The sequence below is a fragment of the Vulpes vulpes genome, chromosome 12, assembly GCF_048418805.1.
Source record: "Vulpes vulpes isolate BD-2025 chromosome 12, VulVul3, whole genome shotgun sequence".
Taxonomy (NCBI): domain Eukaryota; kingdom Metazoa; phylum Chordata; class Mammalia; order Carnivora; family Canidae; genus Vulpes; species Vulpes vulpes.
Window position 1 is genome coordinate 45,144,063 of NC_132791.1, and position 17,420 is coordinate 45,161,482.

A 17,420-nucleotide genomic window follows, 5' to 3' on the forward strand; every position below is an offset into this window, starting at 1 on the left:
CCTAAGGTGGACACATGAATGTGTAATTTGGTTCTGCTACATTTTGCCAACTTAGAACCCGGTATGGTTCCGTCAGCTCCCACCATGTCACATCACTGTTTTATGGTGTCAATGTGTATTACATAAAATTTGCATTCTGCAGCTAATTGATACTGTAAGTAAACATAATTCAAATAGAGGCACATTAATCATGTTTACAATATTACTATCCATCTGAAATACTCAAAAGGTGTATAGCCAAGGACGAGGGGGTGTAGAAGCTTGGATAGCTTTTTACCAAGTGTGTATATGCAATGAACTCTTACTATGTGCCGGGAGCAATTAGGAGTTATGGGACTTCAGTGATGACCAGGTCACAAATGCTTCTCTCAAGGTTCAATTAATGTGAAGGGAGATAAATACATGAGCATAAAATAACTGTAATAAAATATAGACTGTGCAAACTCATAAGAGAGATATAAAAAGAGATAAGAGATACAAGAAGAGAGAAGAGTGGATTTCATTCAGATGGGTGGCTCAAAGAAGGCTTCACGATATTTAATGGGATTGAAAATGGAAGACTTCTATAAAATAAAAAATGTGGGAGAAAGCATTTTGTGCAAGGGAATAGCATATACTAGGACACAGAGGCAGGGAATTTTAGTTTCTTGATGGGCAAAGGTAGAAACATTTGGAAAATACAGGTTGGCAGGAGCTTTGAAAGATCTTAAAGCCAAAGAAAATTTCTGATTTTGACAGTGGTAAGCTACAAAATGCATTTATTTGTGTGTTTCTTTTGAGTGGAAAAGAGCTTTAATCATAGATGCATTTTTAAAAAACTCAAAGAGTAACAAGGAGAGAGAAAAGAATCAGCAGTAATATGTGATATTGATTGTAACAAGAAATACCTGAAGTGAACCCTCACCAGAGGGGAAAGTTCAGGTACTATGGTATCCTTAAATGATTCTCAAACCTGGCTGGACATAAGAGTCCTCTGGAAATTCATTACCCATCCCTACCCAATGATTTTCTTTTAATTGGTATGAAATGGAGTCTAAGTACCTATGGTTTTGTTTGTTTGCTTGTTTGTTTAAGGCTCTCAAGTGATTCTAATGTCCATCTTTACCAGAGAATCATGGTAATTGTTGCTGGATATGAAAAAAAGAGGCATGAGGCAGTAGTAGAAACAGAATCTGTAGGACTTAAAAAGTGAGTGGTAGTGATGTGGAGAAGAAGACAAAGAAGATGTCAGGGCTGCATGGTTGGGTGTTTGGAAGGATGGGAGTGCCATAAATAGAAATGGAAACAGTAAGAGAAGGAGGGTTGGGAAGGCAGATGGCATGGTGTGTTTCCATGAGAATGACTTTGGACACTGCCAGGTAATCTTTCAAGCGATTAGAAATGAGGAGTCAACATTGACAAAAAGTTCAAGTGAGAGATATCTGTCCATTACATGCAATTTCTTCTTCCTATCCTTCTTCCCTTCCAGTTCCTCTCCTTTCTGTCAGTGTGTATATCAATCCTTTGTCAACTTGATTATTGATAGTTATTCAGAGGTATAGACATCTGTCTACCCAATGGAGGGATGCTTCAGAGTCATTTTCAAAGCATTGCAAGTTGTAGCCTTAATACAGTTAGTGTTGTAGACATAACTAAAATATATCATTGGAATGCTTTGGAAAGGAAAAGGGGAATCGATGGCAAGAGCATTGGTGGAGTATTTATCTTTATCCACCATGAACAGATGTAATGTATACATTAAGTAGTGTAAAAGCATTCTACCCTACTAACCTTGGCACTTATGTGACCTGTTTATGAATTTTGTGTCATCAATTTTTTTTTCTGCTGACTAGGCATCATAGTTCATTTATCCCTGATTTAAATTAGCTCCTGGAAATTAGAAGAACAATTTCAATAGACCTTTTTGAATGAGCTTTTTCACTTAACAAGTGAAAAATAATTGCTGTAATACAGCACAAAGTACTTGAGGAAACAGTCAGTATATATTTAATAGTTAACTAAAACGGATTTGGAAGTATACAATAAATTGAATTATCCCATATTGTCAATGCAGTGTCATTGGAACTTTGCGTCTTCCAGTTTGGCACAGTGAAAATATTGGGGCTTCACAATTAGATCAGAAGTCCATGACTCACTCATAACTTCAGTGAGCCTTCCTTCCTTTTTCCCATTTTTCCCTCTTTCCTTCCAAATCTTTGTAGTACTGTAAAGATTTCCGTGATTCTGTAAAATTGGAGTAATGCTGTCATCTTGCAGGACTGTGGAAAACGTTGCATGTGAGATGTAGAACAAATAGTCCACTGCATGGAATTCAGTAGAGATTAATTATTTCTTTATCCCATTTTGAAGTGCAGTGCTTCTTAAGTCAAATTTTAAGGCAGTAAGATTGAAGGACAGCATCATTGATGACTCAAAAAAAGTCTCTGACATTGAAGGTCTATTCTGGCTAGAGATATCAGACATGACACTATTTAGATCCATTGTGATAGGATAGATATTTCCAACAGCCCCAGTTTATGTATATCATGTGCCATAGAAACCAGTCCAACCTGGTGTGTGCACCACACTTCTGCCTTCCTTATAGAAATGCGTCAACTTTGGGACCTTCCTCTTTTTTCTTTTCATGTGCCCCTGTAGTTTTGCTGATATCTCAGATACACTTTACTCCCTCCATTCCTTCCCAGTAAAGATCAAATTAATCATAACAAAATTCATCATCCACTAAACTCTAGCCACTCTTTGTGCTTGTGGCAGTGGGAATGAGTGTGTTGTGGCAGGAAGGGGCTATAAAACCCCAGGAGTCATTTACTTTCAGACCTGGCCCTTATCCTTAGAGCACCCCTGTTTCTTCTGCTATGCTCTGCATTGTTTACTCCACCGCAGAGGCCCTGTTCCTGAGCTTCCCTTCCTAATACTTACAGAGAAAGAAAAAGCAGGGATGAATTCCGCTGATAGTCTCATAAATTTTACAGACACCTTTTTGGGAAGCAGATTCTTAAGGACAGAACTACCTACATATTCCTACTGAACATTCCTTCATCCTCTGCCTTAGTATCATTAAATAGCATCATTAACCTTCCCCTTTCAAGATTTTAAGTACATTATTATGACAAATATCCCTTTAAAAACAGAACTCTCTATTTAAGAAAATGTTAATCAGCTGAAAGAAACAAAGCCAATTAGTTACATGCTGTTAGTTTTGTCCCTCATTCTTCATAATTCCTTGATGTCTATAGAAGCGGCTTATTCATTACAGTTAAATTAGACAAATGGCACTCTCATTGCTTCCCTTCACTTTTGTAGTATGTAGGCCTTTCTGTGAATTGGTTTCAAGTGATTCTCAGTTGGCCAATCAAGTTACTGCAAATCTGAGTTGTCTTTTTAACCTTTAAGAATTTCTCATAAATTCCTTTCTTGCATGGATGTTACTAGAAGATTTCGGTGGTTCTCCCCCATTAATGTCTAGCTCTATCTAATATAGTGTACTAAGGGGAGAGTTTTGTCCTTGATAGAGCACTTTGTTAAGGATGGTCAAAGACAGCTTGCTGGTCTTGTTCGGATCTATCCAATTCATTTAATAACAGTAACTGTTCGTTGGGCTTATCTCCTTGTCTTCAGAAAGCCTAGCAACTTGAAACCTGATATGGCATCAAAATATTACAATGATTATTAGATGCAAAGGTACTGTGTATTGATTATATTTAAAGAAACAAACTAACCTCTTGGAAACAGAAATCATGCAGTTTGTGGCTCCTCGTGAGCTGTGTAGGGAAGAATAATCTACCAGATTCCCGGAGCTGGTGTCTGTATCCTGAGAATGCATAATCTCTGAAAACAGCAAGTGAGCATGGCAGATATGTTTTAGAATATCAGCCCTGCCTCTGCTCTGACTCATATGCATGTTTAGCTTTTCTGTTTTCCATTTAGAAAACAGACTTTCTGGGCTTAACAGTAATTTGACCTCTGCAGTGCCCAGCATTAGTTTAATGAAAGGTCATACTCCTCAATTGTCAAAACCAGCTTGATCAGGAATGTATTTGCAAAGCACAGTGCTGGCAGGTTTAGGTGATAACAGTAATAATGGAAGGGGGACTATATAAGTACTGGTGACTGTAAAGTTTTGCTTTTTTTTCTTCTTTTTTTTTAAGGAAAGATTAGAATTTTTTTTCTTTTTTTAAAAATATTTTATTTATTTATTCATGAGAGACAGAGAGAAAGAAAGAGGCAGAGACACAGGCAGAGGGAGAAGCAGGCTCCATGCAGGAAGCCTGATGTGGGACTCCATCCTGGGACCCCCGGGATCACACCCTGGGCTGAAGGCAGACGCTCAACCACTGAGCCACCCAGGCGTCCCAACTGTTAAGTTTTAATGTCTTTCTCTCCATCTTTAAACTCTTGATCTATTTTTCTTTGTTTTTTCTTTTTTCTTTCTTTCTTTCTTTCTTTCTTTCTTTCTTTCTTTCTTTCTTTCTTCTTTTTTTCTTTCTCTTTCTTTCTTTTTCCAAGTGTAATATTTGGTGTATCTCTAAGTACATCTCATGGGAAAAACATAGGAATTTTGATTATTTAGACCTGAGGCTGTCATATTGTATGACTTTTTAGTAAAAGTCTTTGTTTTATGCTTTTATGTGGATTTTCTTCTCTTCCTATCTTCAGAGCCTGACTTAAATTTGGGTAATATCCATGACAAAAGAAGGCAGAGGATTCATTTAGTTTCTTTCAGTAAGCTGAGATATTAGAGAGGAGGAAGTGGAGCTATATATTTTTATACCCCTCTGAGAATAAACACTTTTACTTGCCTCAAGCAGCATTTGTTGGAGTTATTAAGTTTGGTCTTCTATCTTTCTCATTTCTTTCCTTTGGCTGGCTGCCTCTCATTGACAGCATCAGTCTTAGAGATTGACCAGCCAAGATGATTATTTATGCAACAAACATGCTCACTGAGAGTGACTTTACTACATTATCTAGAAACTACACTGTATCAGAGAGTGATGCTCTATGTCCTTTTTGTGGTTTGGATTTTGTGAGAAAATGTGGAAAAATTGACATCAGATCTCATAAGAAAGTCATGAGTTTATTGTCTGTGAAGGCTAATGTCTTTTATATTAAAAAAAATTTAGAAAGCTCTGTGTACATGCACTTGATATACCTTTTTAAAAAAATGTGTGATCAATTTCATTTCTTGGACCCCTTTCAGTAAGTGTTTAAGGACCCCTTATATTTAAGGACCCCTTTCAGTAAGTGTTTTTGCAGAATACTGTGTCACTACAGTGGTATTTAGTGGGATTTAAGAAAATAGTCCCAGATCTGAAGCAGATTCTGATTATTTTAATACATTTTCCACAGTTCAATATGTTAATTTCATTACTTGTCCTCCTCTCCAAAAATAAAATCTTTATGGTAGCATTAGTGGTCATAACACTCACAGATTTGAATATTTGTGAATATTAGCATGAAGACTTCAGGTATGACCAGAAAATGAAGGTAAGCGAGAAACATAGCTGAACTCTGGAATGGTAGTCACATCACCTCCCTAAGAATATGGGGAGATTTGCCTTCTGTACTTTCCATTTAGAAGTCAGATTTCTATGTTTAATAGTAATTTCACTCTTTAGTGTCCCCACTCACCAGGATTTAAGAAGCACTTGTTCTAGTAGCCATTTCCTATTTATAGATCTCCAATTTTTTTTGTGTGTGAATGAGAAATAGGATACTATCCCTTAAACAAAACAAAACTTGATGCAATAAGAATAGCATCCTATATTCCAGATTTACTTAATTTCTGATTAGTACATAGTCATTTTATATCATAGCCCTTTACCTCATTCACACATTCTTGCAAGAAATTTCAAAATAGAAGTTAAAGGAGAAAACAAGTTGTTAAGACTCATTTTCATTCAGGGTCAATGATTTTTTAGCTGTACTTTGAAGAGGAAGGTTCCAAAAATGACAGCTATTATAGCGGTATAGCAATACAACACATTTTATTTTTCTAGGGAAATTCCCTAGGAATTTTAATTGCATGAGTATAATTTCCATATTAGATGCTGACAAGTGTGTGGTTATTATCAATTTGCATTGTTTGCAACAGCAGAATGAAAAACATAAACACTTCTAATATCATTTTTGTTTGTTTGTTTCCAGAAGAGTGACATCAGTGTACAGTGTTTTTTATTCTTCTCACTGTTAGTCATTTCAGATCATTTTAAGTACTTCCAGCAGTTCTGGTAATCATCTCGTTTGTACTGCCACCCAAAGATGGTGCAGGATGTGATATCTAGTAGGGATGTGGGAGCCCGCTTTCTTTCCTAGTATTCTTGAACAAACAGGGACCTGTGTTCTCACCAGTTCTGCTATCACCAAGTTGAATTTGTTGAGGTGGAGACTAATTTCCCAGCACTAACATTACAAAGATGCCTCTCCCACTCTTCTTTCTTTCTCTTGTCAGGGAGATAATACACTAAGCTAGAAAACCTTAAAAGTGGAAGGCATCTCTGAAAAAAATTGATTTACATTTCATTTTTTTACAGTTGAGAAATAGGAAAGTTAGGGGGCTCTTGGCTGGCTCAGTCAGTTTATCTCCAGTTCTTGGTTTCAGCTCAGGTCACGGTCTTAGAGTTGTGAGATGGAGCCCCGTGTTGGGCTCTGCAGTCAGCACAGAGTCTGCTTGAGATTCTCTCTCATTCTGCTTCTGCTCCTCTCTACTCCCATGCTCTCCCTTTCTCTCTCACGTGTGTGGTCTCTCAAATCAATCAATCAATAAAAAAAATTAATAGGAAAGTGAGGCATTTTTTCCCTCAAGATGAAACATATACTATGGTGGAGCTGAGATGGGAGTCTGGCTTCCCTGACTCTAGGAAAAACAAGATAAGAGTCAGAACACACCAGCAAGCCAGCAGGAGGATCATGTTGGAAACATGAAAACAAGGCAGAGAAAATAATGGGGATGAGCAAATAGTGATGAACTTTGTTTTTTTTTTTTCTTAAAGTCTAAGGATTATTTTTGAATAAATGTTAGCTACAGTTGCTTAAAACTATTTTTCAATAACATTTAACTGAAAAAGAGTATGAGAGAAACTTTGTAATAGGGATAAGAAAATGAAAAAGTAAGATGATTTTGAATTAAAAATTCTAATTGCAGCATAGTTGCAAAAACTGAAGGATGTGAGAAAAATGTAAAGATGTGGGAAAAATAATGACTATACCTCCCCCCAAGTAGCAACATTTTGTCCCATCTTTTTTGGGGTGCATTTTTCTTTACTATCTGATATCCCTTGTATTGAATTGTGTCTGATGCTTTTGTTGTTTATCTTTTAATCGTAAGTATTTATCACATAACACTATTTGTATGACTTGTATCATCATGCTGTATTCATTTCACTGTCGATTCCAACTTTATTTCATATTTAGGGTACTTATGGTCTTTGCTAAATAAATAGCATAATGAATATTTTTGTGCATAAATAACATCTCCATTTTATTTAAATCCATATGATACATTTCTAGATCTAGAAATGCAAGATGGATAATAATTGGGTTTTGAAGAGAAAGGGTGAATGTTAGGAACATTTCAAGGAAGTAGAGAACATTTAAAAAGCCCCTAACTTCTAGCCTTTCACCTTTAGGATTCTTAAAGTCTACATCTTCCTTTACAGAAATTCCTTTTTTTCCTCCTATGACTTTGGGGATTTTTTGACTCATTTTTTATGCAAATTATGAAGTTAAGTTTTAAGTAAGACAGAGCACAGTATCTGGGCTTAGGAGTCACTTTACCATTTTTCCCTATTTCTGTTTCTTGCCAAACCTTCTAATTCAGGGCTATATTTCTTGTCTCTTTAAACTTTCCTAGAATTTCTCTTAAATGTCACTAATTTTAATGGCTTAGCAGTGGCAGTGCTGCTTTCTGGCAGCACCCTGATAATGGCATCAAAGCAAAGAGCTAAAATTTTACTCACTTTGATTGATGAGCTCATTTTGTTACAGAGGACAAATTGGATTTTTTTTTATACTGGTAATAAAAATTAATGTGTGATGTTGCTTTTCGGATGTTATTGGATCTCTGCCTTAATACAGATTTCAGCAATAAAAACACTAGCGGATAACTTGACCAGAAAGTTACCTTCCTCCCCTTTAAACTACCCTTAAAAGTAAAGGTCCTTTTCTAATTTTCTTTATCCTGGTGTGTGCGTATATGTTTGTGTGCATTGGCCTCAATGAAGTCGAGGGCTGTAGGGGATGCAGTGGCAATGGGGATGGTGTGTGTTTCAATTTTCCATCTAATTGTGATGTTTATTTCTTGTTATTTCAGCACCTCCAAGGTTTACGAGAACTCCTGTTGACCAGACTGGGGTCTCTGGTGGAGTTGCCTCTTTCATTTGCCAAGCTACAGGAGACCCAAGACCTAAAATTGTTTGGAACAAAAAAGGAAAGAAAGTCAGCAATCAGAGATTTGAGGTATTAGGTCCATTGTTCTGTTTCTCTGGGGGGAAAGTGTATCTGCTATATCTTTGGCTTATATATGACTTGCTTGTTTTACTCTAGTATGAAGTACCCTAATCATGGAGATACGGCAATCTTTTTGTTGCTTGTATTGGAAAACTTAGTTCTAAATGGCTTTTAGAAAAGAGTTTGTGGGTTCAGGTGATTCCCTTTTGTATTTGATTGTACCAGGCTCCGTGTCTAACATCCATTTGTTAGCCTCATTATCAGACTGTTTCCCCTGAAGATTGCAGTATAGTAGTCTCACATCCTTCCACAACCAAGTCTAGAAGATGGGTGAAAGCTTCCTCTGCTGTCAGCTTTTACTGAGTTACTTGCTTATCCTTGGACTAGTGTATATGGACAACTTGATGGTACAAACCAACTAATTTAAGTTAATCAGAACCTACCTCTGTTGCTAGGAATGAGGTCAGTTCCATCCAACCCCACACTTGGAATGGGGAAGCAATATTTTCCCATCAGGGACTCACATGCCTCTTACAAGAAAGAAGGGGAATGGATGCTGGGCAGCAAATGAAGTTGTCCACAGCACCTCACACCTGTGTTTTACAAACACCATGAACTAAAATGAGAAGTTAGCTCCAGTTGTTGGTTTCAGAACTACTCTGGAGGAACATACCAAGGTGATATTGCAGTTAATCCTTTGAGTAAATCACTCAAGAAAGCTGTGTGACTTGACAATGATGAAGCATAATTCAGATATTTTTGAGTGTTTTTAAGGAGACTAATGTTTCAGAAAGTTGCTTGTTTTGGAGGCGAAAAATCGGTAATAAGCTATGCAGAGAAAAATTGGAAGAAGCACACAATACAATGCCTGAAATTTAAGACATGAAAAGAATAGTTTGATTCTTAGAGAGTACAAATCTTCCAGTCTGCCCCAAATTGTAAAACTCACCTTCTCTTATCTGAGTTCCTGACATACTTCATGGCCTAAATCACTGTTTGGCAAAGGTAAGACAATTTCTAGTTAAAAGAAACAGAGCAAGTAACAAAATTCAGAACATTTTGATTTTACTCACTTTTTAAAAATCAGTTTTCACAGAGTAATAAATGGTCCAAATACCTTATAAAGGGTATAATTAATTACACTGGCAAAAGTAAAAATGTAGATTGTAGTTTACATATGATAAATTTAAAATTATGTTTGTTTGAAAATCAAATACCAACAGTGATTAAACATAAAAAACATCTTAATCTTTGAGAAATGTTTCCTATATCATGTGGAAAATGATGTGTGTGTGATCCTTACTACAAATTTATTTTAGTTTAGATGAAATTGAAATTTTTTTTATCAAAGAGGTGTTTGACATCATATTTGCCTGGCAGTAGGTTCTTAACAAAATCTTGTAACAAAGATTAAATTATAATAGTAAGCGTTTCAAAGCATGAGCTTTGCTCGTTACGTAATTCCTGATGAGAATCATATAAACAGTCAAGGAAAATTATTTTTACATGAAGCATGTGCATCAAGTACTGTTGAGTCTTGGGTTGAGAATCCTTAAGATCTGTAATGTATTTTTTTTTTTTTTTTTTTTTTTTTGGTTTGCTAGTTTATAAAGGCTATGAGCGCTCTAAGACCTATTTTGCTGCTTGTATCTCCAGTGTCAAATACAATGCCTGGCATAGAATAAATAGGTAGAGCACAATCAGTACTGGGGATTAAAACTGGAAATTACAGCACTAGCATGTGTCATGTAGTATAGTGTTTGGTGAACGAGGATAGGTCTAACTGGCAAATAGTCCAGAAATGTAAACATACAGTGACACAAGTAATCAAACATTGTTAAGAGGGTAGGTTCTAAGCCTTCTCATCACAGAAAGAAATCTTTTTTCCTTTTTATTGTATCTATATGAAATAATGGATATTAATTAAACCTGTTGTAATAATCATTTCACAATACATGTAAATCAAACCATCATGTTACATGCCTTAGACCTTGTACAGTGATGTTTGCCCATTATTTCTCAATAAAACTGGAAAAAACTTAACATTCAAATTGGCATTAAGGATATTTAAACCTTTCTCTACATGAAGCCATGATATATAGATATCATGAGATATCTACATATCTATCTATATAGATAGATGTATGATTATGATATACTTGACAAAGATTCTAGTAACTATGAAACTTTTTTCTCCCATCACTCATAGTGGATTCATTTTAAAATATATGCTTAATGGAGCATTAATAGAGTTGAAAATAAATTGTAGTACTTTGGGAAGTGGGACATTTTGGCTGTCTCTGTGAATTTAAAACATAAATAGAATGCAGAAAGTACCTAAGGTGGATATATTTTAAAAACATTCGATCTTTCTTCCATAGGTTGGCATAAACACATTTATGCACAAAATCTGGGATTGAGCAACCCAATAAATGTATTTACAAGGTATTCTCAATTCTCAATTAGTCATAGGGAAATGCAAAAAACCTCACCAAAACCAGAAGGCAGCTGGAAGAACACATTGAGCAGCTGGAAGAACACAGCACAGTTCTAGAAAAGATGAGTAGAGGACTCCCACAGCTTCACAGCCTTATTTATCAATCTCATCATCATCATCATTATCACCTTTTAAAGTAGTACTTGAATTAGCTGACAAATATCTAGGATTGCTAAGCTGTTTCAGAGTACAGTCCATAATGATAGTGAACTCAGGCTTAGTCTTTAGGACATTAATTTTCTGCCCGGTGAAGCAAGCCTCCATTTTACAGCAAGAATGCCCCCAAAATGCAGAAAATGCTAAGCTAGAACAAATACTGGAATGATTTATAGCAAAATTAATGCATGCCATCAGTCTCTTGGGTTGTGAAAGCCATCTCGTTGGCTGCCTAAGTATTAGATTTATGCAGTTTCTCTTCATGGTTTGCTCATCTAAACTATTCAGGATGAAACACTTTAAACCAGAAGAGCTGTCTGTGGTGGTATGCATTATGTCTTCACCTTACAATCCAATTATTGAGTAGATCCACAAATGTGTACATGCTGTCAGAGATTGAATAATTTGAGAAGGTTATCCATTAGAGCAACAAGTCTCTTGCAAAATTAATAGGGTCAAATTGTCCTAGATACACATAATAGAATATTTTCACGAGTAGACTCTGGATGGTTTACAGTAGACTTTGCATTTGTAGTTGCATGTCTTTCCCTTTGCTCAGAAGAAGATTCCTTAAATTAAACGAGATACTCTGTTTCACCACTACGTATCAAAATTCAGTCTTAAAATGATGCTGTGTTTATTCTGAGTCTAAAGACTGGTTCACCACTGTATTAAGGTTTAGCTTAGAGGTAGACAATTGTAACAACACCTGTGACAGCTATTGTTTCCTCTAATAGGTAATAGAGTTTGACGATGGATCTGGATCAGTTCTCAGAATACAGCCCTTACGGACTCCGCGGGATGAGGCCATTTATGAATGTGTGGCCTCAAATAACGTGGGAGAAATAAGTGTATCCACTAGACTCACAGTTTTGCGTGGTAAGTACTCAAGTACAAAGTTGTAGCTTGTGTCATTTTTGAAATTCTGTATCCCTGATGTTCTTTTGTAGGACCACTAAAAAGATTAGAGTTGTCATGACGCTTAAATGGAAAATGAATTTAAATGCAATGTTTATAAGGGTGAAACTTTTAAACAAAGAGTGTGTGCCTTTTCTCATGGGTCTTGAAGAATGCTATCCAGGGAGGGAAAAGAAAATATCAGAAAGCATCATGACTTTGGTAGAGTACCTAGAAAGGAAACAGGACGTGCTAGTCTTTTCATGTTAGTTAGCATTGTTTGTGTATGGATGTTTTTGTACCAGGATTGGCTACTACTTTTTACAGATTACCACAGTTGACACTGATGTTTGCAAATTAAAGGGGCATCCTCTACCTAAAGATGAGTTCCTCATAAATGGAGGAATTGAGGAAAGCAAAGGCACCTTTTGTCTTTACATAAAAATATGTTTTTATTTCATTCTTTTATATTTCTTGAACTAACATCTGTTAATGCAAAGTGAGTGGAAACAGTGTGTCTCCCTCTGTGTTTCCTGCTATATGGCTTATGCAGTTTGACCAAAGTCTGAGATGACTTTCCAAAACTCCAATATAGTGGGTCTGCTTTCTAGACTTTCTTTAGAATGGCAGTACTAGAGAATAAAGGCTGGTGATTAATAATACTAGGTTATGTATCTCTACATCAACATTTTGTGTTTTGTTTGTTCTTTGTGTTTTGCTTTGAACTTCACTTCACGATTCCACCACATACGAGAATAGACTTTCTTAAGATGAAGGGAAGTGGAAAAGAGGGATCAAAATTTCATTACCACAGAGGAATATAACATGGATTAAGATAATTTGTTGTCCACTCTGTGTTTCCCATTGTGGGATGTATTTACTTTGTATGTTTTATAAAACATAAAACATTTCCTTCTAGATCTTTGATAATCTTTGATTACCAATATCACTTAGTTAACCAACAAGCCTAGAAATTGAGATTATTTACTTACATATCTTAAAATATGTCTCAAATAATGTAGATATCTTACTAAATCTCAGGAGAAATACTGAACAACTGGATATAGATATTTTAAATGCATGTAACAAAATGATGCTTAAAAATAAATAAATCAGATTTGAGTTACATTTCTATCCATTATGAGAAGCTATGTTTATACACAAAATTCTCATACTCCTGTAAACACATTGAGATGTTGATAAAATATCTGCAAATAAACTAAATGCATGGCTAGGCTGGCAAATGAGGAAGAAGTTTCCAGGTGCTAAAAAACAAAGAGAAAATCTCCAGAGAATAGACAATAATAACCAAAAGGACTATATGCTTTAGGGCTGAGTTAGATCTGCAACAACACATAGGCCTATATAAAATAAAATGCAAGTAGGAAGAACTAGACCAGCTTTTTGCATAAAGGTAAGAATTCTAGCACTGCTATAGTGGAACACTCAGAACCTAGAAGTGAACACAAAAACTGGTCAGATAACAGTGAGTGTGGAACAGGCTGTCATGTAAGTACTCACCCCACAGAGATGCGCCCACAATTCAGGATATGCAACCCTAGATAAAGTCATTCATACCCAGGTGGGCTTGGAACTACCAATTCTAAAGCTTTCATGCAAGTTCTAATTCATGAAGGACAGTGAGCCCAATCAAGGAGAGTAGAACTCATAGTCTCTGAACTATAGATAATTGAACCACATGACTGGGTTTGGAAATAAATGTATTTTAAATGTATGAAAAGGTAATAGAAAGCTTGAAACCTCTCAGGCAAGAATAAGATATTAAGGGGGAAAAAAAGAGCAGATGGGAGTTAGAGTCAGATTTTAGAACTGGAAGGAATCTTAGAGACTATGTTTATAAAGACTGTAATATGTACCTCAAATTACATGTACATTTCTGTGTACATGTACATATATATACATGTACATTTATATGTACATTTAAATTTTATGTAATTTATATACATACATGTACATTTACATGTACATTTACATTTAAATTACATGTACATTTGTGTGTACATGTATATATATATATTTTCCATGTTCACTCAGACTTAGCAGGATATATATATCCATGTTCACTCAGACTTAGCAGGTCTGAAAATTGTAGAATAGTTTCTTCAGGTGAACAGTTGAAGCAAACTCAGACTTATTTGTTGATTTTTTAAAATTTAAATCTTCATTTCTTCACCTAGTTTAGAACTAATGCTATGTATAGACATTATGTTACAAAGGTACAATAAAATAAAATTTATCAAACACTTTTTTTTAACCTTCTTACTTTCATGAATTCACTCCTTACAAAGGAATAGTGATAATCATTTGGCTTGATTTAATCTTTATGCATTGATGAAGAGATTAGCAAAAACTTGGGAGGAAAATAATCATTTTACTTAGACTTTCACATGGATTTATGTTTTCCTGCCTCCCAATCTGATTAGGGTCCCCTGTTTCATCTACTTTTACTCAAGAGCTCCCCCATAAAATAAATACACGTGAGAATTTTTATATGATCTTGACTTTCTGTGTGCATAGCTGTCATATGTGAATATATTTGTATGAAAATTTATGATTCTAGTAAAGATAGTAAAACCTTTTTTTAAGACTATGTTTAGTAATTTTGGAAATGTTTCATGAGAAAAACACAAAGGTATTTTAGAAAATGGAAAAGTAGTCTAAACATAACTTAGAATACTTTTCATATATCCCTGTGGGATAAAATAAATGGGTTGGGAATTATCTTTATTCCCTTTAGAGCTACCTCCTTGTTTAAAATTTCTAAATAACTATAATGCTCTTAAGAATAGTCTTGAAAAAAAATTCCATTAGTAAAATCAGATTTGAAGTATATGAACATGGTGAAGAGTTAATTAAAATGAATGTGAAGAATTTCATACTATACTTGGTGAGTTCTGTACCCATTTTAAGTTCCCTTGCTTTTGCAGATCACCTTGGCAGATGCTCAAGCTCTGTGCTCTACCGTTGGTGAAACTGCCGTATACTTTGAGCCAGGGCCTCACATCAGATGCCCATTTCATCCACATGGGTCATTTACTTTTTCCTTACTTTGCTGACAATGCCAAAAATGTGCCAACTGTCATCATGGGTTTTGTCTAAGTGGACTGGATGGAGATCACTAATTTATTTCACACAGGCTACTAGAGAACCTAATTAATTGGAGATTTAAACATCTGAACTGTATGGCTAATGCAGAAGACATTGAAATAATACTCTGACCACCCATGTGCATTAAAGGGAGTATTTCAGGGGAAACTTTCCCTCTGTAGCTCTCTTCAAATTACCATAGCTGTGAAAAACTGTTTTCATAAGGAAGGATAACCACAGCTCAGGCTGAGCATGCCGTGGAATGAGATATTTAGGCAATTACCACTTATGCACTGTGCACTGTAGTTCTTAGTAGAAGTAGTAGGAGAATGGGGAGTGGAATGCAGCACTTGTGGCCTCCAGGTCATATTTTATTTTTTTTGGCTGCCCTGCCTATGGAAACAAGCAAAAACCAGCTCCCTCATTCTGCAGTACTAGGATGCTGTGATATATCTCTTGTACACATGTTTTCCCTCTTGAGCAGAACTTTAAGTGAAGGCTTCGATGTCACTGAGAGGTTATGAAGAGCTGACACTTGCCTAATTGTAGAATTTGAAGGTCTTTAGATTACAAATTAGGCTTTGAAGGGCACAAGTAGAACCAGAGAGGGTGCCTTAAGAAAAGGATCAGTATCTGGATGGGTTTAGTTCTTTCTGAATCTTTGGTTTACTGGTCATAATTTCTTACTAACCAAAGGTTGTCAGGGGAAAATCATGGGGAAATCATGTAGTATAAATTATATAATGATAACTAGGAATGAAAATGTTCTCTCGGGTACGTGGTATCAGCCCCTGAGCAGGGGGAAGGGGAAAATGAGATTTTGCCAATTTTGCATCCAGCTGTCTAACTAAATGTCATGTTTCTTTTTTTAAAAAAGATTTTATTTATTTATTCATGAGAGACAGAGAGAGAGAGAGAGAGACAGAGACAGAGACAGAGATACAGGCAGAGGGAGAAGCAAGCTCCTTGCAGGGAGCCGGATGTGAGACTCGATCCTGGGTCTCCAGGATCATGCCCTGGGCTGAAGGCGGCACTAAACCACTGAGCCAATCGGGCTGCCCCGTGTTTCTTGAATGTAGACATTTTTCAAGCAGTATTCAGAAAATATACATATTATTGTCATCCAAAACAGCATGTAATACATTATTTCTTTAAGTTTAGCAGATTATTTTTGGAGATTTGTCCATTCCCAAATAGCACTACCCCCAAAACTACCACCAGCACTACCGCAGCAAAACAGGGCATAATATATAACACTGTCGCTCTCGCCTACCTATTGGAAACTTGCTTTCTCGTAGAACACATATAAATTAAAATTACTGCCTAAAAAGATAACCAAATGTGAGATAATTTCATCACCTAGTTTTGCAGGTGTATTTTATGAAATTATGTTTGTGTTTACTGTGCACAAGTGCATCCTATTTTATGAATGGTCACCATCAAGACATAAGACAATATACAAAGTTCCTAAGTCTCAGTCACAGGTATTACAGGTCCAGCTCTCACTCTGTCCCAAAATAGTTGTGGCATCTTGAGCAAATGCGTTAACTTCCCTACTTCCCTATTCTTCTTCTTCTTCATTATCTTCATGAGCACAGAGAAGCAAAGACATCAGCCTGGATCACTGAGATCTCTTTTCTCTAGCTTCCTGTACTTTAGTAACATGCCTATTTCAGCAGCCACCTCTTGCGAGGTGGAAAAAATATGCTCCCTGAAGGTGACTGTAACTGAGATAGTAAAACACCAGTGAGCAGTTGGGTGAGACAGAGAAGGCATCTCATTGGGAAATGGAGAGAAATGTTTGCATAATATGTCGGTTTCAAAAAATGTAAGCCATTATAGCAGTTGTTAAAAAAAGAAAACAACAACTTTTACAATCTTTCAGGGAGAAGGCAGTCGACTATCTCCACCATTGTGCAGTACCCTGTGATCAGAATTAGCATGTTCATTACAGTCTCATTTTATTAATGCCTCTTTTTGAAGATGAACACAGTTGTCCCTGCTGTGAAAATGGTACTTTGCTGTTTATGTTCTAAAGTGGTCTCGGCTGGGGATCCAGGCTAGGAACATTAAAGAACAAAGCACAGCTGCTTGACTGTCAACACAAAAGGATTTTTATGAAAGACTGAAACAAAAGGAAGGGTGGCCAACACAGAACAAACTTGCTGACAATTATGGTACTGAGTGAAGATGACTTGAAAAGGCTTATAAAATAGTTGAGTGGTTGGAATAAATTGATAACAACATGGTAAAGCCTTTCTGTGTACTCCACTGCCTTACGGAGCCACATAACTACTCAGAAACGTCTGGGTTTCGG

The 17,420-nt window shown here is 36.1% G+C and overlaps 1 protein-coding gene across 50 annotated transcripts in view; it reads left to right on the forward strand.

Moving 5' to 3' along the window:
- Nucleotides 1-17,420, forward strand: part of PTPRD (protein tyrosine phosphatase receptor type D) — a 2,173,792-nt gene that overhangs the window by 1,855,767 nt on the left and 300,605 nt on the right. For all 50 annotated transcript variants that reach the window (XM_072728319.1, XM_072728317.1, XM_072728336.1 and 47 more), the window contains 2 exons: nt 8,309-8,454; nt 11,836-11,977. In XM_072728319.1, the coding sequence (XP_072584420.1) occupies nt 8,309-8,454; nt 11,836-11,977 (288 nt within the window). The remainder of the gene's footprint in view (nt 1-8,308; nt 8,455-11,835; nt 11,978-17,420) is intronic.